The sequence below is a fragment of the Physeter macrocephalus genome, chromosome 12 (assembly GCF_002837175.3).
Source record: "Physeter macrocephalus isolate SW-GA chromosome 12, ASM283717v5, whole genome shotgun sequence".
NCBI classification, from domain to species: Eukaryota; Metazoa; Chordata; class Mammalia; order Artiodactyla; family Physeteridae; genus Physeter; species Physeter macrocephalus.
In genome coordinates, this window is record NC_041225.1 from 18,766,561 (window position 1) to 18,790,886 (window position 24,326).

Here is a 24,326-nt window from a genome sequence, read left to right on the forward strand (position 1 = left end):
TTTTTATGGCTGAGTAATATTCCATTGTATATATGTACCACATCTTCTTTATCCATTCCTCTGTTGATGGACATTTAGGTTGCTTCCATGTCCTGACTATTGTAAATAGTGCTTCAATGAATATTGGGGTGCATGTATTTTCCAAATTATGGTTTTCTCTGGATATATGCCCAGGAGTAGGATTGCTGGATCATACGGTAGCTCTATTTTTAGTTTTTTAAGGAACCTCCATACTGTTCTCCATAGTGGCTGTACCAATTTACATTCCCACCAACAGTGTAGGAAGGTTCCCTTTTCTCCACACCCTCTCCAGCATTTATTGTTTGTAGATTTTTTGATGATGGCCATTCTGACTGGTGTGAGGTGATACCTCATTGTAGTTTTGATTTGCATTTCTCTAGTAATGAATGAGGAAAAAAAAAATCTGTTCTATCTTTTCATTTTGCTTCTTCTCCTAGAAAATTGTTGTTGGAATCCAATAGCTATAGCCTTCTGGGAAGACCGGGAAGACAGCTCTCCCCATGGTCATGGTTACCAGAATTGTCCCCTAAAGTTTCTTTCACAATATATACCTCACTGGGTTCAATAATCCTCAAGGTTCCAAAAACTTCTAAATGTTTCCACTGTAGACACCATCTCAGCACCTAGTTTTTCCTGTATCTACCATCTCTTAATCATCTGAACTTCCAGCCAGTCTCACAACTGATAGAGGCTGGCAGCCATGCAATCATCTCCTGTGATATCACATCAACACATTCTCCTTCTTTTTTTTTTTTTTTTTTCTTTTTAAGACGTGTAAGCAGGGAACGAGAGGCAATGGAAAGAAAAGAAGGGGAATTGAGTGCCGTTTTTCACTGAGAAATCACACACTGCCCAATCTTGGGAAGATGGTTGCCTAAAGATCAAATAGAAATAATGTTTGGAAGATGAAATTTCCAAATTATTTGGTAGCAGCTGTGGAGTCCCAGGTTTAATGATAGCTCATTAAAATTGCTCTTTTTGGGCTTCCCTGGTGGCGCGGTGGTTGGGAGTCCGCCTGCCAGTGCAGGGGACGCGGGTTCGTGCCCCGGTCCGGGAGGATCCCACGTGCCGCGGAGCGGCTGGGCCCGTGGGCCGTGGCCGCTGGGCCTGTGCGTCCGGAGCCTGTGCTCCGCGATGGGAGAGGCCACGGCAGTGACAGGCCCGCGTACCGCAAAAAAACAAATCAAAACAAATAAAATTGCTCTTTTAAGCACTCAGGTGAATCTTCCTATGCAGGCCTTTGTCTTCGAAAAAAGGAAATTTTGAGATTAGCTCACCATGTGAATCTACTCATCTATTTCTTCTAGGATGAGAAAGAACAATGGAATAATAACACCATTCCTATATTCAGGGTCCTATAAGGCAAAGACTCACAGTCACCAAATTTTAATGTCAGCTGCAACTTTTCCAGCAATCTGAGGAGTCATTAATACCAGGCATTTTGCTCAGAAAATACCCGAGCCGAGGCACGGTAATATCCTACGTGGTCACATATCCCAGGAGAATCCTTCGTGAAGTACGTCTAGGTGAGACTCACATTTTGTTGTTGTTGTTGTTGTTTTGTTTTGTTAATGCAGATTTTTGGTACATTTCTATCTACGGGTGCTTGGGCTACCTGAAGGGATTTTTCTTGTACTTGCCTGTTTGGGAATCCATACAATGCATTTAATTTAAGGACTGGCCTCTCTGTTTTATTAAGTCCGTTCATCATTTATCGAGGGGTAATAAACACCTACCCCGGAAGGGAGCGGGGGAATAGGCAGCCACTGGTAGAAAGGCCAACCCAGGACTCCCGTGGTTAAGACTCCGAGCTTCCAATGCAAGGGGGCTCAGGTTCGATACCTGGTTGGGGAACTAAGATCCCACATGCCAAACGGCCCTGCCAAAAAAAACCTCAAAGAATTCACTGCGTGACAGTCATTGCTAAGCTAAGGAGATGAAGAAGAAAGCTGCTGAATGCGTTCTAAAGATCTGCATAAGAAATACGGTAGATGGGAGCTCTTTGCCTGAGAACGGGGTGGGGGGGGGGGTTGTGCGGGGTTGTGGGGGGTGATTGCTGGGGACAGGTCCCAGAGGAGACAGGCAGGTAAAATCACTCCCCTGCCCAGGACTGGGTTTGAGGCCCCTCCACCCCGGGGGGATCAAAGAGCAGAGGCCCGGCTGTCTTGGAAAAAAGGTGACCACGAGACTTGAATCTTATTTTATTACACACCCCGTGGCTGCCATGCAGTGGGCTTCTGCAAGACCTCAGAGAGCAAATCGGCCACAAAGGTACACGGGAGACTGTGAAGTGTTTAAGTATGTTTGAGAGACACCCGATCCCGCCCAGAAAAAGAGAAGTGATTGACGTGGACAGGCCTATCCGAAGGATGCCTTCTGGGCATCACAGCCATCAGCCCACAAAACTACTGCTTGAGGTCACGCTGCTGCCTGACCAGACACAGGCTGTGATGAGCACGCTGTACACAGGCAGGCCCATAGGGAGAGACTGCAGACCAGGCTACCTCCCTCGAAGTCTGTAAGGCTCTCTGTCCATCATTAAGAGATGCAGGACCTAGGTCTGACACTTGCCGCTGGCTGTGTCTCCCTTCAGATGTATGGGATGCCTCTTCGCTGATTGGGACAAACTCCTGTATCTCCCGAAGCCACAAGTGGAGGGTCACAGCAGCTCCCAGGCCACCCTGGCTGGGGACGCCAATGGTTATGCCTGTGTCTGCGGCAGAGGATGGGAAGAGCCCAGGGCCAAAGTTCCAGGGAAGAGGGGATCAGGATCCACCAGGTATCAGGAGCCCTCCCATGGTCCCTGAGTTGTCCCAGCTCTCGCTTCCGGTAAATGTAGGGGACAGTCACATCCAACATGCCTCCCATACACTGTTCACGGAAGGCCCAGTGGATTCCCTCGAGCCCCTCTGCTCTGCCGTCACGAAATCTAGAGGGTTGGCCACAGACCCTGCAGCAGGCGAGGTGCACGTGTGTGTGGAAGCAATGAAGTCTCTAGCCCCAGGACAGAGAAACGCAGCCATGGAAGGGCAGACAGCAAGGAGGAAGCCAAGCCCACATGGCCATGGTGGTGCTACAAACTTCGTCCTCAGAAGATGCTTCCAGTTCGTCAGCTGGGGCTGCCCGGTCTCTGCCCAGAGGGTGACATGAGTGATGACTCCGGGAGCAGGGCCCACCAGCGAGGAAACAGCTAAAGGTCCATCAGGAGACCCCGTGCTGCATGCTTGCAGGATGAAGGCTGCACAGTATCCCAGCCCGATGCTGAGGCCTGGATGGGAAGAATGGCAAAGAAGGACGTACCTGTCCGCGTGAGAAGTCCCAACCCCTATGTGATGGGTGTAAGTTGCTGCAGGGCAGTGGGGGACAAGCAACTCGAAAGATCATCCTCCAGCCTGTCGTGACCCAGACGTGGAGACACGAGAGATGACAAGAGAAGAACAGGACCAGAGCAGCCCCGGGGGTGGCAGGCTCAGCTCCTCCCTTCCCCTCACAAGAGCACCAGCCCCAGCCTGAGGAGTCCAGGGCATCTCATAAGTGTGGGTGCTGACCTACAACTGGTTCTACAGCCAGGAACTTCAAATCCAGCCCTGTTACGAGACACATGGTAGACAGGTGGATGGTGGGCATTGTATCTGAGGTTACGGAAGGGAACAGCATGGAGGCCACCCTGGAGGCAGCTGAGGGGGCAGGGCTGGAGGTCGTGAGGTCCAGGCCACCTGAGACCAAGGAGACAGTGCGCTTTCATGTCTATTAAACAGGTGTCCAGGGAGCAGACGCCAACACTCCTTACTGACATTTAAATAAATGAAAAGACCATCACACAGTCTCGGAATGAACTGCTGCCTTCTGTTTGGATGTCCCACAGCCTAGCAGTGACCTCAGAGTAGACAGTCTCATGTCAGCAAAGCTGAAGCCTGAGACCCTGATCTCCAACCAAGTGGAGCACCGCGTCACACCAGAGCCCACAGAGCCAGTAGGAATGCTCCATACTGCCTGAATTGCTGTCACTTTGGTTTCCCCAGAGCTATGGCTGAAAGTCATAGTCTGTGGTCTGGGAGGTACTATTATCCTGTGATGTACTGAATTGTGTTCCTCCCCTCCCCAAATTTATATATTGAAGCCCCAACCCCTAATGTGACTGTATTTGGAAACAGGGCCTTTATGGAAGTAATTAAGGTTAAATGCTGTCATAAGGGTGGGGCCCTGATCCCATAGGATTAGTGTCTTTATAAAATTAGAGGGTGAAGAGAGCACATGCTCTCTCCACACAGCAAGAAGGTGACTGCCTGACTGCATGCCAAGAAGAGGGCCTTCCCTAGGAACTGAATCCGTAGGCACCTTGGTGTTGGACATTCCAGCCTCTAGACTGTGAGAAAATAAATGTCTATTTTGTAAGCCACTCAGTCTATTGTATTTTGATATGGCAGTCAAGCAAACTAAGACACATCCGTCCCCTCTTTTTCACTGTCCTACCCCCTGTAGATCCCCAAATACAGACATTTGGTCCAGTCCACACAGTCTACAGACTAAGCAAGGACAGGACTCATACCACATCAGGGAAGGTAGGAGGGGGTGCAGCAGCTTTTGTTGGCAATCAGAACAGGAAAGTCTATCATCATGTGACTTAGCAACTCCATTCCTAGGTATATACCTTACTTACGTACACATATTCCAGGAAACTCTACTGATATCGTGTGCAGCAAAATAACTCGCAATAGCAAACACAGCCCAAATGTCCATCAACAGAAGAATTGGTAAATTCTGGTATAAGCATATAGGGGGATGTTATACAATACAGTGAAAACAATGAAATGAATGTGCTATGCATATTAGCATTGATGAATCTCAGATAGTGTTGAGTTCATAAAGCACACGAAAAGAATCCATATGATATAGTTCCATTTGTACAGAACTTCAAGACCAAGCGACATATTGTACATATTTGCAATAACTGAAGAGAAAAACAAGGAGCAATGAACAACACGGCATGCAGGTTAGAGGTTCTTTCTAGGGGGAAAGGAGAGCAGTGTACATCCCAGAGCTTCAGCAGTGTTGTGAATTGTTCCATTTCTTAAGCATGGCAGTGATTGTCCGTGTGTTACTGAGTTTTTTTCTTTTTCGCATTTCTCTGAAATTAGGAAAGTCTTATAATCTCCATCAACTGGGTGACAGCTGTCATATGTTATTTCCTTAGAAATGCCTTAACGAATTTATTTCTGTTATGTTTTCCTCTTTATAGATGCACAAAAGTAGCATGTGACAGAGATCTGTCTAAATCTGAATGACTTCAAAATTCCAAGAGACAAAAAAACATTCTGAGCTCCTCATTTGTTCAGGCTTCTCCAAGGCACTGGAAGGGGTGCTAGCAATGTGTTCATATGTATGTTTCTTTTTTCTTTATTGAAGTATAGTTGATTTACAATGTCGGGCCAATCTCTGCTGTACAGCAAAGTGACTCAGTTGTACACATATAGGCATTCTTTTTTTTATTATTTTCCATTATGGTTTATCCCACAGGATTGGATATAGTTCCCTGTGCTATACATTAGGAACTTGTTGTTTATCCATTCTAAATGTAATAGTGTGCATCCACCAACCCCAAACTCCCAGGCCATCACTCTCCTTCCCCTCTCCCCCTTGGCAACCACAAGACCGTCCTCTATGTCTATGAGTCAGTTTCTGTTTTGTAGATAGGTTCATTTGTGTCATATTTTAGATTCCACATATAAGTGATATCATATGGTATTTGTCTTTCTCTGTCTGACTTACTTCACTTTGTATGATAATCTCTAGCTGCATCCATGTTGCTGCAAATGGCATTATTTCATTCTTTTTTTATGGCTGAGTAGTATTCCATTGTATACATGTACCACGTCTTCTTTACCCATTCCTCTGTTGATGGACATTTAGGTTGCTTTCATGTCTTAGCTGTTGTGAATAGTGCTGCCATGAACATAGGGGTGCATGTATCTTTTTCAATTATAGTTTTGTCCAGGTATATTCCCAGGAGTGGGATTGCTGGATCATATGGTAATTCTGTTTTTAGTTTTCTGGGGAACCTCCATACTGTTTTCCATAGTGGCTGTGTGTATGACTTTTTGTAAATGTTTGCAAAGCAGGATATTTAAACCATAGTCAGTTAAGTTCACTTGCTTTCTACTGTAGCTTCCCTTCAGTCACACAGACAACCCCCCCACCTCTTCTTTGTCAGATGGTATTAGAGCAGGTATGAATATTTTTGGAATCTGGCTTGGGGAAAAATGAATTGGGGGGATATTCGCTGGTATACATTTATGTACCTGCAGCTATCTCTATGCCCAGTTATTGCTGGCCATCCAGGAGAGAAATGACTTGCAGGGATACTGGCCTCTCACCCAATGATGTGACGTGAGGTTAAAGGGCCAGAGAACAAAATGTGATATGAATATAATCTATGAACCTCTGTCCTTGGAATGAGGTATTTAGGTAGTTCTAGAAGAAACACGGTTTGATGAATACAAGCCAGAAGTGAGTCTATGATATCACATAGACATGCCAGACAGTTAATTAATACAAATATTATGTCATTTTCTGAATTTTGTGATGTTTGTGGTATTTGCCAGCTTTTGAAAATTGGTAATTTGTACCTATTACTTTTTCCATTCTAAATAAATGTTTACTTTCATGCCTACTTTTATGTTCATAATTTTGTACTGTTATTTTTTGAACTTTGTATTTTTTAGTTTGGTCAAATGTCATCATAACATTTGGATAGGCTGATCTCTACTTAACACAGAAATTGTACTTTATTTCTCTTTCTTGTATGCTTACATTGTATCACTTAAAAATTATAAGGACAGGAAATACAGCATAGTAAAATTACTATTTGTACCATATCACAGTTAATGTTATTTTAAAAAACATTTATTGAAGGTCTCTTCTGTGTAGAAATTATTCTAGAAGATGACATATCATTTAATCTCTATAACAACATTTCTCAAAATCCCTCAAATGGGGTCTCAGGATCCCTTACATTCTTTTTTTTTCTTTTTCCTTATAGTTTTTTTCCAGCTTTATTGAAAAATAATTGACACACATCACTGTATAAGTTTAAGGTGTGCAGCATGATGGTTTGATTTGCATGTACTGTGAAATGATCACCACAATAGGTCCAGCTAACATCCATCATCTCATATAGATACAGTAAAAAGAAAAGAAAGAAGAAAAAAGGGAAAAAGAAAATTTCTCCCTGTGATGAGAACTCTAGGATTTACTTTCTTAAAGACTTTCCCATAGATCATACAGCAACGTCAGCTGTAGTCCTCACTGTTGTATATTACATCCCTGCTACTTATTTATCTGATAACTAGAAGTCTGTATCTTTTGACCACCTTCATCCATTCCCTTCTCCCCCTACCCTCCGCCTCTGATACCCACAAGTCTTATTTCTTTTTCTGTGAGTTTTATTGTTTGCTTTTTTAGATTCCACATATAAGTGCCTTAAAAAGAGACTCCAAGATCAAATGTATTTCAGGCCTCACAAAACTTCTCTGCCCCTAAATAAAAGTTTATCAGAGGATTCTCACTCACAACTTTGTTGCTACCACTTGATCTCCATGCCCCCTTATCCTACAACAAGTTAACCACTTCATGAACTTCTGATTTCTTCTTTCTGTATTTTTGCAAAATTAAGCATATATATATGAATATACACACACATATATTCTTATTTAACCTTTTATTTTACACCAAAGTTGGCATGTATGTATTCACTATTTTTATGCAAATTTTTAAAATTTAATTTTTATTTTATATTATAGTTGATTTACAATGTTGTATTAGTTTCAGGTATACAGCACAGTGATTCAGTTATATATCCATTCTTTTTCAGATTCCTTTCCCATATAGGTTACTACAGATTATGGAGTAGAGTTCCCTGTGCTATACAGTAGGTCCTTGTTAATCATCTGCATTATATATAGTAGTATGTATATGTTAATCCCCAAATCCTTATTTATCCCTGCCCCCACCTTTCCTCTTTGGTAACCATAAGTTTGTCTTCAAAGTCTGTGAGTTTGTTTCTGTTTTGTAAATACGTTCATTTGTGTCATTTTTTTAATATTCCACATATAAGTGATATGATATGATATTTGTCTTTCTCTGTTTGACTTGCTTCACTTAGTACGATGATCTCTAAGTCCATCCACGTTGCTGCAAATGGCATTATTTCATTCTTTTTTATGGCTGAGTAGTATTCCATTGTATATATGTACCACATCTTCTTTACCCATTCCTCTGTTGATGGACATTTAGGTTGCTTCCATGTCTTGACTAATGTAAATAGTGCTGTCAAATCTGTCATTTTTTAAAATTTGATTTTCTGGATTTTGAGTAATAGTTATCAAAGCCTTTTTGCATTTTTAGGCTATAAAGAAATCACCCCGTGTTTTAATCTAGTACTTTTAGCTTTTAATTTTTAATCTAATATACACTGTGAAGTACATATCCAATTTTATCTATTTTCAAATGGCTATCCAACTGCCCCAACACCATTTATTAAAAAGCCCATCCCCTTACCCCAGCAGACTTGAGATGCCATCTAAAGCAAACACTAATGTTTGTATGCACTTGGCTCTATTTCCAGACTTGTTCTGAGCTTGCTGCTCCATTGATCTATTTGTCTATTCCTGCATCAATACCACATTGTTTTAATATCTGGTTGGGCTAATTGTCCCCTCAGTCTGCCATTCTTGTTGTTTGTTTTATCATAAAATCTTTAGAATCAACCAGTCTAGCCTCAGAAAGTAATTTGTTAGGTTTTTAAAGTGAGATAGTGTTAAATTGTACACATTGACTTGGAGAAAATTGACAACTCTGTGATGCTGAGTCATTCCAACCCCAAATGAGGGATTTCTTTCCATTCATTCAAGTCTACTTTTGTTATCTTCAGGAATGTTCTATAATTTTCTCACATAGGTTTTTGTGTACTTCTTGAGTTTATTCCTCGGTGCTTATTTTTCTTTTCTGGTGTTATTGTAATTAGGGTCCATTTTATCTTCTAGTTTGTTATTATAAATACAGACTAAGGCTATTTTTGTATATTAATTTACTATCCTGCTCCTATACCGAATTCTCAGATTGTTAGTATGAATTTAAGACTTGATACTGCCAGGGTTTTCCAAGTATGCTATCATATCATATCACCCACAAATAGAAATCTTTTTTTCCATTTATTTTCTTTTTCCATTCTTACAGTTCCAATTTTTTCTCCTGAGCCCTAATTATTTTCTCCAGAGCTAAGAGTGATGGAATGATGGACAGAAGTTTCTGGGGAGGTGGGAGGGACGGCAGTCTGGAGCACGGGAGGATAGAGTCTTTGACCAACGTGGGAGAGACACCTTTCTCTGAGAGAGGAGAAGGCAGTAGAGTGTGAGCCTTTGGCTTGTTAAGCTCCTCTGGAGAGAGGATCACGGGGTGGAGGTGAGTGTCGGCCTCCGGAAGTAACAAGGCTTGGAAAGAGAGAAGGGTAAAACAGCACCCACTCTAGTGCTGTGGAGGACACTAAGCTTGGCATTGGGCCAAACCCACTCCAAACTAGCCTGGGTCCTGACTTTTCTGGTGAAACCAGGAAAATTCATTCACAGTTTGCTGACAAATAAATGAATAACCAAATGTTTTAAGTGACCTATAATTCTGTGGGAAGGAGTTAGGTAATCTTAAGAATCCTTATAAATGATTAAATCAAAGCTCCTTGCCTTCAAGGAGTCATTTGATTCACTTTATATCAATGGTTGTGTATATTAGCAACACCTGAGGATCTTTAAGAAAATAATCAGTTCCAGGTCCCATTGCTAGAGATTTAACTTGGGGATGGAGCCCCAGGGTAGCTGCACTTTTGGAAGGCTCCCAGGTGGATCTAATGTAGCCAAAGTTGAGAGTCCTAGCCTACCCTACAGATGGGTGGGTCTGTGTTACCTGTGTCTGCTTAAGCTGCCAGGAGGCGGCCACCTAGCTCAGATGTGCAGGGAGGAGTACTGCTTTCTTAACTCAAATTCCGAGTGCTGCATACACAGAAGCCTGGGGCCCAGCCCCGGTATCTTACAATTCAGATTGCTGAGTTCTACTCTCCAGTGTGCCCCGCAAAGGGCTAAGCACTTCTGCAAATATGAAACGCCTGAGGCTCAACCAGGTAATGAGACTTTCACCTTTCTGTTTTAGGTAACCCTGAATCGTTTTTAGTCGTAACAGTGAATCACTGAAACGCGTTTCTATTCCTGACGTCTTGGTCAGAGACCTCAGACACCTTCGAGCCTGCGGCAGACGGCCCCTCGGCCCCTGGGCTCCGAGGCCGAAGACCTGCCCTAATAAGGCAGCGCCCGGGGATTGGCTCAGAGTCACACTTGTAGGCGTGTCCTGCCCCGCGCACGCGCACAGCTTCCACGCCAGTCTCTTGAGAAGCGGGCGCAGGCTCAGAGGAGAGAGTTCGCTTCCCGCTGGCTCCGCCCAGCTCGCTCCCGGGGGGCGGGGCGAAGGCCGGGCTGGGAGAAGAAGCGGGTTGGCGGCTGTGCGCGAGCGCGGAAGAGAGCGGAGGGGCGGATAGGCCGCCGCCGGCCGGGCTCGAGGGAGAAAATGCAGGTGAGCAAGCCGGGGGGCGCGACGTCTGGAGGCTGCGGCCGCTCGTATGCCCCGCTGGGTCCGCGCCGGCGGCGGGCTGCCCTTGCCGGACCTGTGGGAAGCGCCGGGCTCCTCAGGCACGGGGAGGCCACACGAGGCGAGAACGGCGCAGGCGCGGTGCGGACGGGCGGGCGTGGTCCCGCGGGTCCGCAGGCTGGGCTTCCCCACGCCGTGTGTCCCACTCCGGAATCTCAGCTCTGGGGGCTGCTTCTCCTTGAGCTCGTCTCCCGTGCGGCCTGCGAAGGCCTCTCCGGGTCTTACCTGACAATAACTTCCTACTTGTTAACTCTCTTGGCGAGCAGCTGAGCAGGTGCGTTGTGCACCCCTTCGCGGATGGAAGCTGAGGCTTGCACGAGTGGAGGGTCCCGCCTAGGGGGCGGGGTGTCCCATAACATAACCCGTGTTCTGACTCCACCTAGAGCAGGGTGAAGGGTTATTACCCCCGCCCCCCAGCGTTGGTGTTCAGGTTGACGTGCGCACCCTCTGGACTCCCTGGCTTCCAGAACTCAGCCCGAGGGTCCCGCAGCCCAGTTACTTTCCATCTTAAAATGGATAAAACCACATCCCCCAGTTTTGTTCCTGCATTGTATCAGGAATTTGCTAATGGAATTTGACTAAAACCCACGGACAAGTGGAAAAAAATGACACCGTGGAAAGGGATGCTTTTATGAGAAAATCTCTGACAACTCAGTCTGGTCACTGTGGAAGGAACCTCCTCCAGAGGTCATCCTGCTGCCCCCCAGATCTCGCTGTGGTCAGGAATCCTGAGGGACTCATCTCTGACTCAGGGGCAGAAGGGAAATGGAGTTAGTATGGGTTTGGTGGGGGGCTGGAGGGGTTGATCATCTGCAAATGCAGTGCGTCTGGTGAAGAGGAAACTCAGGGCTGCCCTGGCCTCCTTTGCATTCTCTGGCCTTCAGGTCCCGGCTTAAAAACGTCACCTCCTTCCTGACCACCCTGTGGAAAGGGTTCTGTTAGTTTTTCTTTTGACATATTTCAGCAAGACTGGGATGAGGAGCTGGGGCTGGACTTTCCACCGCTCCCCGGTTTCATATTCCGGACCAGGTCCATTAGCAGTGTTTCTGCCAAGCAGTGCCAAGCCAGGGTTTGGGCAGTTGGGTTCTGGAGCTAAGAGCCCACGTCGACATTTATCCTTCTGACATTTGATCCTGGTAAATTTGACTTGTTCCAGCCTGGCGCTGTGGCTGTCCCAGGCTTGTGAGGATTAACGAGGTAGATAGAGGTAAAGGGCTTCGCAGGGTCCCAGCACCTAGGACTCAATAAGCGTCACCCGCTGTGAGCTCTTCCAAGGGGTGTCAGCTCTTCCTCTCAGGTTCGGCTGTTAGAGAGTCAGTCAGGCTCTTTTCCCTCTGATTTTTCTGCAGCCACTCAGGACTTTAGGATGCTTGATCAATGCACTCAGGCCCTTTGCACAGGCTGGTCCCTCTGCCTGGAAAGTAATTTCCTAAGTTTTCACTCCTCTTTGTGGTTTCTTCTCACCCTCCAGTCATGGTTAAATGTCACCTCTTCTGAAAGAACGTCCTTGGCCATCCTGTGGAATGCAGGCCCCCTGGAACTCTCTGGCTCAGCAGCCTGTTGGTCATTGCATTTGCCATAATTTGTAAGATATCTCTTTGTATATTTAATTATTCATTGCCTATCTCTTCCTCTCACCTGTAAAATAGATGACTTTGGCATCCACCATGCTTCCCTACCATCTAGTGCAATAATTTACATATAGTAGGTACTGAGTAAATATCTGCTGAGTGAATCACTCCAAGTCATTAATGAAAATACCAGAAGCCAGGTCAGAGCCTCGCGCTTAGCACTGATGCCGATCCGCGCATCGTAGCCTGATTTTTACCCCAAGACAGGAAGATCGGAGCAGGGGTTGTGGGTCTTTTGATGCTTTCTCAGAAATAGGCCACAGAATAATTCGGTGTGAATTCCCCTTCCCACCACTTTCCCGTTTGACCCCTCCTTACCCGTGGCGCCCTCCACAGTGGACTTGGCACTCACGGTATCCTTGGTCCACCTGCTCTAGGACCCCAACGCAGACACCGAGTGGAATGACATCTTACGCAAAAAGGGCATCTTGCCTTCAAAGGAGAGTTTGAAAGATCTGGAGAGGCAGGCGGAAGAGGAGGAGCAGCGGGCCCTTCAGCAGTCCATCGGTGAGCGTGCTGATACTCTTTGTTGCGTGTCCGTCTGCTTAGGAGATGACTTGCCAAGCCTCTGGCTGCTTTGGTAGAAGGATCCTCTGAGCAAGAGTTGGGAGCCAGGGATCGGAGTGCTGAGCTGGATGCTGCCTCTGGGATCTCAGGCGGGTCACAGGGCATCTCTGGCTTCAGCTTGCTGGGCCACAGAATTGGGGGGACTTCAGAGGCCCCCTCCGTTTCCACAGTTCCTCGTGGGTGTCGGATGAGCACGTGATAACCCCGAGGAAAGTATTTCTAAGTCTTGACTTTCCTGGTCTGTGATTTACTTTGGATAATGTCATGGAAATCTGCTCAAAAGTTTTTAGTGTTTGTATTCTCGTGAGGGTATACTTTATCTTTGTGGTTTGATTACGAATATTAAAATAGCTTGGTTTGGGGAAGCATAAGATGTTTGCAGTGTACAGGGTCTAGGAGAGGGGCTTTCTCACATGTAGCTGTATCACCTGAATCGGAATCTCTTGGGGTGCTTGTCCCAAAAACAACAAACAAAAAAACCCACAACAACACACAGACCCTACTGAAACAGAATCTCCGGGTAAGGCCCAGGACTCTGCATATTAAACCAGTGCTTCAAAGAGTTTCTGATTTACACCAAAGTTTGAGAACCATTGACCACAGGGGCTAGGCCTTTTGTCCCCTGTTGACATGTTAGAGCTAATTTAGAGAAGGATTTATTACAAAGCGTTTATCCTGCAAATGTTTACTGAAGGATTGCCCTGTGCTAGGTGTTGTTCTAGGCAGTGGGGCTTTAGCTGTGCACGGGTCGGACAAAACCCCCTGTCCTCTTGGAGCTTACATTCTAGCGGGAGAGACAGACAGTAAATGATACGTGAGTGAAATGTCGGAAGATAAGGCAGGAAGGGGCCGGAGGAGGGGTGGGTATAATTGCAGAAAGGGTCAGAGAGGGCCCCCCTGGCAGCTGAGTAGACCTGAGGGAGGTGAATGAGAAGTAGAAAGCATGTTGGAGAATCCGCCAGGAAGCCAGCAGGACTGAGAGACAGTAGTAGGAGGTTCAAAGAGACAGCTAGAGCTCGGACCATTTAGGACCTTGTAGCTTCTAGTATGGACCTTGGCTTTGCTGCCAAATGACGTGGATGTCACTGGAGGTTTGAACAAAGGAGTGACATGTCCTCTGTGTTGATAGCACCGTCGTGTTGTTGCCTGACTGAGTGCAGACTGTGGGAAGGCAAGGCAGGAAGTGGGGAGACCAGTCTGGAAAAGGCTGCAGTGGTACCATTGGCAAGTGGTACCATTGGCTTGGAGCACCGCGGTGGGTGGAAGTGGTCAGATCTGGATGTATTGTGAAGGTAGGACTGACAGGATTTGCTTCTGGATCCTGTGATGGTTGTGAGGGAAGGTGAGTCAAGGACGACTGCAGGGCCCTGGGCTCGAGCGGCCAGAAGGACGGAGTTACCACCAACTGAGGTGCGGAAGGCTCGGGGAAGAGCACGTTTGGAGGTGAGATCAGGAACTCTGGGACATGGTCACTTTGAGATTTTTGTTAGACGAATAGAGATGGTAAGGGAGCAGTGGGGGATGCCGTCCCAAACCAGAGAAATACGGGCTGGAGGCAGAACTTCGGGAGTTGTCAGCATGTTGCTAGTATTTAAAGCTGTGAGGTGCGGTCAACCAAGGGAGTGGGTATCGATAAGGAAGAAAAGGAGTCCAGTCAGCAAAGGGCCTGAGGGAGGGGCAGCCACAGAGGGAGGAGGAGAGGGGGCCAGAGGAAGATGGGCTTTTGGGGAGGAGGTGGTGATGGGCTGGGTCAGATGTGCTCATCCATCGAGAAAACAGAGGTCATTATTGACCTTGATGAGAGCAGTTTTGGGTAGTGATGGGGTGGGGGTCTGGGGACAAAAGCCTGATGTGATGTCAAGAAGCAAGGGTGTTTATGGCAATAAAAACAAAATACAGATTTTATAGCAGTTGATTAAAAGAAAAGGTAGAGCTGCCTAGCACTCACAAGAGAAGACCAGGGGATAGCCCTTTCACTCTCGGAAGGGTGTGCTGGGGAGGACCTCAGTGGGTAGCCTCCCATCTCCTCAGAGGCATGAGAACTGTTCTGCACCTGTCCGTGAATGTCTGCGCTTGAATGTCCCGCCAGGTTAGCTCAGGCAAATACAGCTCTCCTCTTTTATAAACTTGGGAAACTTCCCGTTTGTATCTTATTGTGTGGAGGTAAGAGAGCCAGGCCGGCAGCTGTCTTTTAAAAACACCCTCCCCTTCTTTTTTACTAGTGTAACACCTTAAGTACTTTTTATTTGGGTTTTGGTGGGCCGGGGACCTTTATGTGTCACATGCACTCCTTTAGGAAAAGAGTGAAGGGAGGAAAACCAAAATGTGTGTTTGTTCATCTTTTACATTTCTGGTTTCTTGCCACCTCAATGACATTCAGTGAAAACTTATGAAGACATGACTTTGGAAGAACTGGAGGATAATGAAGACGAATTTAATGAGGAAGACGAACGTGCAGTTGCAATGTACAGGTTAGTGTCACCCAGAGGGGCTGCTTGGCTTTTTGTGTGGCACTAAAATGTGTGACCTTTGAAACACTAATAAATCTGGCAAATCAATAAATAAACCTGGACCTTTACAAAGGTTGCTGTGTGAAAGGGGTGTTGTGTGTGTGTGTGTGTGTTTGTAAGATGTCTCTCTCTCCCTTCTGTTGTGCAGGCAGCAGAGACTGGCCGAGTGGAAAGCAACCCAACTGAAGAATAAATTTGGAGAAGTTTTGGAAATCTCAGGAAAGGATTATGTTCAAGAAGTTACCAAAGCCGGTGAGGGCTTGTGGGTCATCTTGCACCTTTACAGACAAGGGTGAGCTGATCTCATGACTGTCTTTAAATGTTAATTTGAATTTATATCTTGAACATCTCAGGCTTAATCCACCCAGGAGGTTTTTTTGTTTTTTGTTTTTTTAACTAGTGTTTTTGTGGCTGATTTGCCCAAACCTTATAGCCTAATTTTTGTCTTAAGACTTTCAAATTAATATGTGACTAATAGGAATGCCTTTGTTACAGTGTAGCAGAGGAGACTCTTTTTTTTTTTTTTTAATTGTAAATGAATTCCTCAGTCACTTGTCCCTCTGGAGAAGCTCGGGCATTTCACAGTTCCATGTAATGAATCACTCTCCTCGATGGTGAGGGTGACCTTTGTGAGAATTGTCCATGGCGAGTGAGGCAGTGGACCCCTGGCGCTTCTCACCTCCAATTTTATTCCCATCCTGTGAAGTCTAATGCTTGTGTAGGGAGTTTCTTTCAAGCAGGAAATGCGTTCTGAATCACACATTTTAAGCCTTGAATGCTCTCGCCTATAGAAGAGCAAGACAGTTATCATTTACATTGGAGCTGTGTTTCTAACTTATTCTTCAGTCAAATTAAGTTGGGCTTTGGATTTTGAGTTCCTCCCTTTGCCCAAACATGTTAGAAAGTTTTTTCTAAATGTTAGTTCATCTTGGCTGGAGTAGCAGAATCACTTGTGAAGTCATCATGAGGTTTTATGTAGGGCAGAAGGGTAGTTGAGATTTATTATGTACAAATGCAGAATCACAGTTGGCTTCTGTTTCTATATTTATAGGATTCCCCTCTGTGCCCTGATAAATCAGCACTTTAGTGGACTTGCCAGGAAGTTTCCTGATGTCAAATTTATCAAAGCCATTGCAACCACCTGCATACCCAACTATCCTGATAGGAATCTCCCCACAATATTTGTGTACCTTGAAGGTGATATCAAGACTCAATTTATTGGACCTCTGGTGTTTGGTGGCATGAACCTGACAATGGATGGTAAGGGCCTCTTTGAGGTGCACGTGGGAGATGGGGAGGAGATGCTTCTGTTGACGAGGGTGCCTGTTTCCTAGACACACATTAGGATGACTTGTCAGATTCACCTTTGCCCCCATGCGAGTGATTGTAAAAAGGGAAGAAGCATGTTGAATCTGTCATCTTAGACAAGTCATTGGGGGCAGTTACAGCTGGGCTCTAGTAATTCTCAGTTAAAAGAGGGCACAATGGACTTTAAAATATTTAATATTAATGTCTGATGTGTTTTATTTGTCCCTACAGTTGAATATGTTCGTTTTTACTGGTAGCTCAAGATCACATCATTCATTTCTTGTTTAATTCACGTGAACGTTATTAGTGACGCATGCTTATATGTATCTATATATGTACAAATGTACATATATATAAATCTGTAGAAATTTTTTCTCAGTTGAATAGTAGCTTTTAAATTAAAAGTTTATTCTCCCTCTTAGCTCCTGAAGGATATGGGTTTTTTTTCTGCCTGTTACACAGGAGGTGTTAAAATACATATGCACACATAACATGAGAGAGAGAAGCTGAGGCCTGCAGGTTTCTTGATAAGTCGAATTCTTTATCTCTTTAGTGAAATAATATGTCCAGCTGTGCTTTAGTTAGTAGTCTTTAAAAATGTGTGTTAAAGTACGACTTTATATTCTACTTTATGTAACTCTTTATGTAAGATATTCAACTGGGAAAAGTATAAACATAAACATACGTACATAGACACACATATATGTTACATCAGTTATGCATTATTCCAGTGTTCAGAGGCATATGGCGTTTCAAACGAAATATGGGTTTGCTTCTTATTTTGGTCTTTTTGCACATACCATGAGGGAAGAGAGATAGGTATACAATAATAATTATAGTTTTTATTTCTAGGAAAAGTTTCATTTGAGGATTAGTGAACTTATAATGATTACTGCGTATAAATGAACAGTAACATTAAATACATTCATTTATACATATGTGTGGATTTAAATATATTCTTAAGAATCAGAAATCTTAAAAAAAATCATTTTTAAGAAATTTGTTGAATTTTTATCACACTGAACCAAGGTACCTAGAGCTGAAAATACTGGTGGAGCACTTTGAAATAACACGACTTCAGTAAAATTGGTGTTCAAATTTTAACAGAAGTTTCTAATGGGTAGAGCATCGCTTCAGCCAGGCTGTTTGTAGTAGAATCTCTCAACTGTCCCTCAGTCCTGCCTGGGGTCTTTTCTGCAGCGGAAAAATACATCTCTTGACTGCGCTTCACAAGGTCTCACACCCATGTGGAGTTTCACTGATTACAAGAGCATAAAATAGAGGAGCTGAGCCTTTAGTCACTGATTCTTTATTTTCTGGTACTTTTAAAAATTATTACTTGGAACAAATGTATCAGACCTAGGATGTCATCATACATTGAGCCTTTGACTAATAGGTTGAGATATTGGACATGAGGTTTAAGAATTTCCTTTTGTTAACTAAATTTAGATTTAATGATTAGAGTGCCAGCAGGACTGTGAAAAGTATTTCCTTTACATGTTTCATGCTGATTTCTTTCCTGGGAAATTGTGCAAGCCGAGAAACTAGCTGTTAGAAGATAGATTTAGTCTGTTTTTTATTTTAGTTATCATAGAGGTTTAAATGTATGTACTATCTCATTTGATCTCATCTTCTGAAAAAGTGTTTGCAGGTATTTTTTTTCCCTCTTAAGGGTCTGATTTCTCCCTTTCTTCCAGGCACCTTCTAAATATGGCCCTCAAATTAAATTGTCATCCAATGTTGGTGATCGTAGTTTCTGCTTTAGAAAAACACTGGCTTGAGGGCCCCATGCGGACTGTGTCTTAGGCGATTTGCTTTTTCTTTATCATGTAGAGTTGGAGTGGAAATTGTCTGAGTCTGGAGCAATCAAGACAAGCCTGGAGGAAAACCCTAAGAAACCCATAGAAGATGTGCTGCTTTCGTCCGTGCTGTGCTCCGTCCCTGCCAGGAGGGGCAGTGATTCCGAGGATGACTAAGGCTGCGGCCCTGGTAACCTGATGAGCTTTCTTGATGTGACACATCATCTGAATTTTTTTTTTAAAGGAACAAGTAGGAATGTATACTTTGGTTTTAGCCTTTTATAATTGTTTCAAATCTCACAGATCTCAGAAGTAATCATTTCTGGGAATCCTTTTAAATTTCTTGGAACTCTCTTTTTAAATTAATAATATTTCCTTAAGGAAAAAATAAAAGCCAGATATTAGTATGGCAGGTGTCTATGTTTTTCTCACTTGTATTTTAGGTAAGCTGTAAAGCTGTTTACTATTTGTTCACATAAAACTATAAAAGAAGAAATATGGAGGGTTTTTTTTTTAGTAATGTGAGTAAATTATACAGTGGAAAATGGCAAGGTAAGCTTTGCTTTTATATTATTATTTGTTTTTATTCTTTTATAGAGGTAGCAACAGGATTATTAACTCATATAAAATAAAGGTATAATTGCTAGGAAGAAGTCTTAGTATTTATCCTATTTAGAAGAAATAGGCAATAATTTTTGGGAAACCAATACTGCCTTATCAAAGCAGTAACTAAGAGATTCCAATTTACTGCCATTTGGGGGTAAAATATTTTTTCTGGTTAAAGTAATTTTTTGTCTCAGGCTGTTGAGATGTCAGTCTCAGTTACTGTAAAAGGTCACCTTAAATTCTTTTTTGGAAATAGATATAAGGACACACATAAATAGATAACGTGTATCTCAATCAGTCAGTAAAAAATATAGCAAGATGTTTTCTGAACCAGAATCCTCTTAGCATTTACCACTTCTTGTCAAATTGACATTAACAGAATAATTAGGGGAACTGTTATTCCCTAATGCTTGTGTTGAGTGATGTAGTACTCAGTGCTGGTTTGAATCTTAAAAGTATGAATCAGAGCGGGCACAAAGTTCTTTCAGATAATTGTCGGGTTTTTTTCCGTAATTTGGAAAATAAGCAGCTGTGACCCATTTGATCTGTCAGAATGATCTGTGTTAGTGACTTTGTTTTTCTATACATGAGGGCCAGCACTGCTGATGAAAACATACTCTATGTCACAGTCTTCCTTGAAGGGTTTCTCATGAAATTTTAGTTGCAGGGTTGAAATAAGCTTGGTCAGTTCTCTACTGGTCCCATGGGTTAGATTTTCTGTTGTCAGCTGCCATCAGAGTGCAGTGCGGTGGTGCAAGCGTGGCTGCTGCATTGGCCTGAGGGCTGCCATGCACACAACTCCCGGAGGAGAGAGCTGGGCCTGAATGTGGCCGGGGGCTGCGTCCACCGTGACAGGGCAGCAGACCTCATTCCACTGCGGAGCCCCTACAGGGTGTGATTCTCAACATATGCTGTGCCACTTTGATCTGTGTTCCTGTGAAATCTTGTCTCCATGCCAGACTCGGGCACTTGGTTTGCTCTCAAAAGCTCAGGTGTCCATGGACTTGGTTGATGAGCTCCGTCTGGCCACATGGCTCCCAGGCCCCAGGAAGCTGTTCACTCGTTCTGACTGAACTTGATTTAAAAAGGGGGAGAGAGCAGCATGTCTGTCCTAGAATTAGTTTTGTGATTTCCAACCTGTCGTGCAGACTTCTGCAAGTTAGTTAATTCTGGGAGACTTCGCTGTGTTACTTACCGTTAACTTCTTTCTGTTTCATTTGGAGCGTTTGTGATGTGGTAGAGGTGATACAGCTTGGCTCTTAAGCATTGAGTTTGTCTCATTCCACAGCAGAAACACACAGCGACCAGGGAAGACCGGCAAGAAAGATCCTGAGATTCTGTCTCCTGGTGTTGGCAGGAAAGGTGTATGGAGAAGGGTGTGGAGCAGGTGCTAGGAAACCCTTTCTAGTGATTGGTGAGAAATGGTTCCAGGAAGTTGTGAGAGTAATTGGGAGAAGTGAAATGGAATAAGACTCTTGCCCCTCAGCATCGGTGGGTGTTGGTTGCAGGAGCCCCGTGGGGTATCCTCGGATGTTCAGGTCCCTCGCAGCTCGCTCTCCAGTCCTCAGAGTGTTTTCAGTCCATGGTTGGTTGAATCCGCAGATGTGGAACCTGCAGATACAGAGGGCTGATTATAATCAAATACAGTTGATTCTTCTTTATTTTCCTTATTTTGTAGAGGAGAAAAAGGATACGGTTAGGTTGTATACACCGACCTCTTTGCAAACCTGAATTTACACCCTCTTGTGCTGAGGTTGCAGACAGAAGGGCTTCCTGGGGCATCTTCTTCCCGAAGTGCCTCAGAGAAGTCGTCCTGGATGCAAAAGACACTTTATGAGAGATGCGAAAGGGCTGCTTAGAAGGGGGTCCTCTGTCACTAATGCCTCAGTTTTTCGTCATTTATTACTTCCAGCTTTAAATTCTGTTTTCTTATATAACAAGCCCAGATTTTGCCAAAGTGCTTTTTAAGTGTGACAGGCCAAATGTGTTTTGACTGTGTCGCCTACTTTTTTTTGTTTAATTAATTTATTTTTGGCTCTCTTGGGTCTTCGTTGCTGGGCATGGTCTTTCTCTAGTTGGCAGCGAGGGAGGGCTACTCTTCATTGCAGTGTGCGGGCTTCTCATTGTGGTGGCTTCTCTCGTTGCAGAGCACAGGCTCTAGGCGCGTGGGCTTCAGTAGTTGCGGCGCACGGGCTTAGTTGCTCCACGGCATGTGGGATCTTCCCGGACCAGGGCTCAAACCCGTGTCCCTTGTATTGGCAGGCAGATTCTTAACCACTGCACCACCAGGGAAGTCCCCTGTGTCGCCTACTTTAGAAGCGCGTTCCTATGGAAGTGGTTTTGTCCTGTTTATGGAAACCAGTTGTTCCTCATGAATAAACACAGCCTTTTCGACAGGTGTTCTTGATGTTTACGTTCACACAGCCAATGGTCCGGGCTTTCCACCCTCTGCAGACTGCCCCCGCTTGGTGACTCCACAGGGGAACTGTCACTCGTGCTACCAGGAGTTCCCTGGGGCCAGTCTCACCGCCCATCCCTGCAGTAGCCTCGTCTTCTCTGTGTTCAGTGTCCAGTCAAGATGGGTCTGCTCTCCACGGCTAAGCTGTACCTCTATACTTTTGACCCCGTTCTCCTCCACATTCTTTAGGACTTTGTTCTGGTAAGTCTTCGTCTATCTCAGCCTCTCCCTTGGTGTGGGACCTCAGGCAGTAAGTGTTTGGGTCCAGTGTCAGGGACTGCCAGTTGCCTGACAAGGGCCAGGCTTCCCCAGCTCTGCTCGAGCAGCAGCGGGACCAGCTAAGGATTGAACTCCCAGCCTCCCTTGGAGCTATGGGTTCCAGAGCGAGGCAGGCAGAAGTTGGCTGGGAGTTCTGGGCAAGCCTCTTAAGAAGGACAGACATTGTAGATGCGATTGCAGCCTATGTGGGCTGTAGGGTGTGCTTACAGAGCCAGAGCAGAGAGGAGGATATTTTTGATGCCACTGTAACCCAGCTCTTGACTGCCCTCTCTGGACTCCTCTTACTGGGAAAGAAGTAACCTCCATCTTGGCTGTCTTAGAAGCAGCTTATGCATCTCCCGTTAAAGGCCCCTGCCCTTCAGCAGTCAAAACCACAACCGATCTAAGCTTTCTACTCCCCGCTTTCAAACTACTCGACGAAGCAGAGCATTGTCTGTCCCCTACCTCTGCTTCATCATCACTGCCCTTCACTAACTTTATGAACCAGACCAGGACTTCCATTTCCATCTGTGAAAGACCAGATACTCTGAACAGCCCACCTGATGGTAACTCAAAATATTGGATGGAACTTTTAAAAAATGTTCTTAAATGTGCCACTGAGCTGTCAAGAAAGGAATTCATCCTCTGAGGCCAAAAACAAAGTGAAAGCAGAACTGCGGAAAGATGGGTGAGCCTGTGTACCCCCCAGGGGCATGTACTCTTGGTGACACCGAGCTCCTGTGAGGATGGATTGTGGGGGACAGGTGGCAGGAGATGAGCCTTAAAGCAGAACTGCGGAAAGATGGGTGAGCCTGTGTACCCCCCAGGGGCATGTACTCTTGGTGACACCGAGCTCCTGTGAGGATGGACAGGTGGCAGGAGATGAGCCTTCAGGGAGATTCCCTTGCAAACAGCTGGACTCCCAAAGGACTGCCTTCAGTCTTGGGGGGAGCCAGCACTGGTTGGACAGGAGAGCACAAGCATCCCTAAGAATTCACTTACAAGCCTTCCCTCATGTGGGTTTAAATTCTCATGGTACATGTGATCTAAACATTTTCCCTGTGAAGTTCTTAAAGAGGTCTTAAGTTGTAATGCCCCTGGGCTCTGGACCAAAGCAACTGCGTATCCACACGAGGAGAACTCAGCTTTAATTTAACCTTCAGATACTTTCCACAGGGACATGAGCTCAGAGTCATAAATCACAAACCCCCAAATCACAGGATGCCTTGACTTCTGAATGAAAGCCAGCGGAAAAAGAGTACATTCAGATTGCAAAGATTGAGGGTAGTGGAATTTTCAAGACCAAAAATATGAGCACATTTAGCATGTTTAAATAAATAAAAGAGTAAAGAACAAGAGTTGCTTATATAAGTCCCTTATAAAAATAAGCATTGGGGGACTTCCCTGGTGGTCCATTGGTTAAGACTTTGCCTTCCAATGCAGGGGATGTGGGTTCGATCCCTGGTCCGGAAGCTAAGGTCCCACATGCCTTGGGGCCAAAAACCAAAACAAACCAGAAGCAATATTGTAACAGATTCAATAAAGACTTTAAAAATGGTCCATATAAAAAAATTTTTTAAAAATTAAATCTTAAAAATAAAAGTAAGCATTGGAAGAATGAATTGGTAAATTGGAGAGTAGAGGCAAATAATTACCCCATAGGTAGCACACAGAGACAAGTAGGTGGAAATATAAGAGTTAGATGAAGAGATGTGGAGGAGAGGCTGAGAAGGTCTAATGTATCTCTTAATATCTTAAAAGGAGAGTGTTGGAAATCGGTAGTATTTGGAAAGATGAAGGTAGATTTTCCAGAACTGATGAAAGACATCAACCCTCAGATTCAGAAAGCTATACAAATTTCAAGTGAGTTAAATGAAATAAATCCACACCTTCATGTATACAGCAAAACTGCAGAATATCAGAGAAATTTGTAAGTGCAGTCAGAAAAGTCAGATTACCTACAACACAGTAACAGTACGGTGCACTGCCTTCTCAGCAGTGGCAGTGAAAGCCAGGAGACTGTAATAGTATCTATGGGCTAAGAAGATGCATCAACAAAACAGAAGCTATCAACCAAGACTTAATACCCAGTGAAGCTCTGTTTTAGGAATGACGATGAAATGGACATTTCAGACGTAGAATAAGTACGTTTATCATCAAAAGACTCTCCCTAAGGAAATTTAGAGGATTTACTTTGTGCAGAAGGACAATGATGAAAGCTCTGAGATTCAAGAAATCATAGCGACCAAAAAATTTATGGGTAAATCTGAACATTGACTTTACAAAACAATACAAATAATGTCTTATTTATGACATTAAGATGAAATAGAACTCTGAAAAATAGGACAAAGTAGCACACAAATTGAAGGGGACTTAATTGGAGTTTAAATGTTCTTAGACCCTTAAAAAGTATTCAAGGGCTTCCCTGGTGGCGCAGTGGTTGAGAGTCCGCCTGCTGATGCAGGGAACGCGGGTTCGT

At 44.5% G+C, this 24,326-nt stretch overlaps 1 protein-coding gene across 1 annotated transcript; it reads left to right on the plus strand.

Annotated features, from left to right (window-relative positions):
• The first annotated feature begins 10,469 nt into the window (after positions 1 to 10,469).
• Positions 10,470 to 18,932, plus strand: PDCL3 (phosducin like 3). Its single transcript, XM_007108099.4, has 6 exons — positions 10,470 to 10,635; positions 12,719 to 12,848; positions 15,289 to 15,379; positions 15,567 to 15,710; positions 16,470 to 16,678; positions 18,560 to 18,932. The coding sequence occupies exons 1-6, from the start codon at positions 10,630 to 10,632 to the stop codon at positions 18,700 to 18,702; spliced, it is 723 nt and encodes a 240-aa protein (XP_007108161.1). The 5' UTR covers positions 10,470 to 10,629; the 3' UTR covers positions 18,703 to 18,932.
• Positions 18,933 to 24,326: the final 5,394 nt, after the last annotated feature.

What these genes read in the sequence shown, in the direction of transcription:
- PDCL3 (XM_007108099.4), top strand. An exon ending in GGCCCTTCAGCAGTCCATCG is followed by an intron (nt 12,849 to 15,288) that starts GTGAGCGTGCTG and finishes AATGACATTCAG; the next exon opens with TGAAAACTTATGAAGACATG. An exon ending in TTGCACCTTTACAGACAAGG is followed by an intron (nt 15,711 to 16,469) that starts GTGAGCTGATCT and finishes CTATATTTATAG; the next exon opens with GATTCCCCTCTGTGCCCTGA.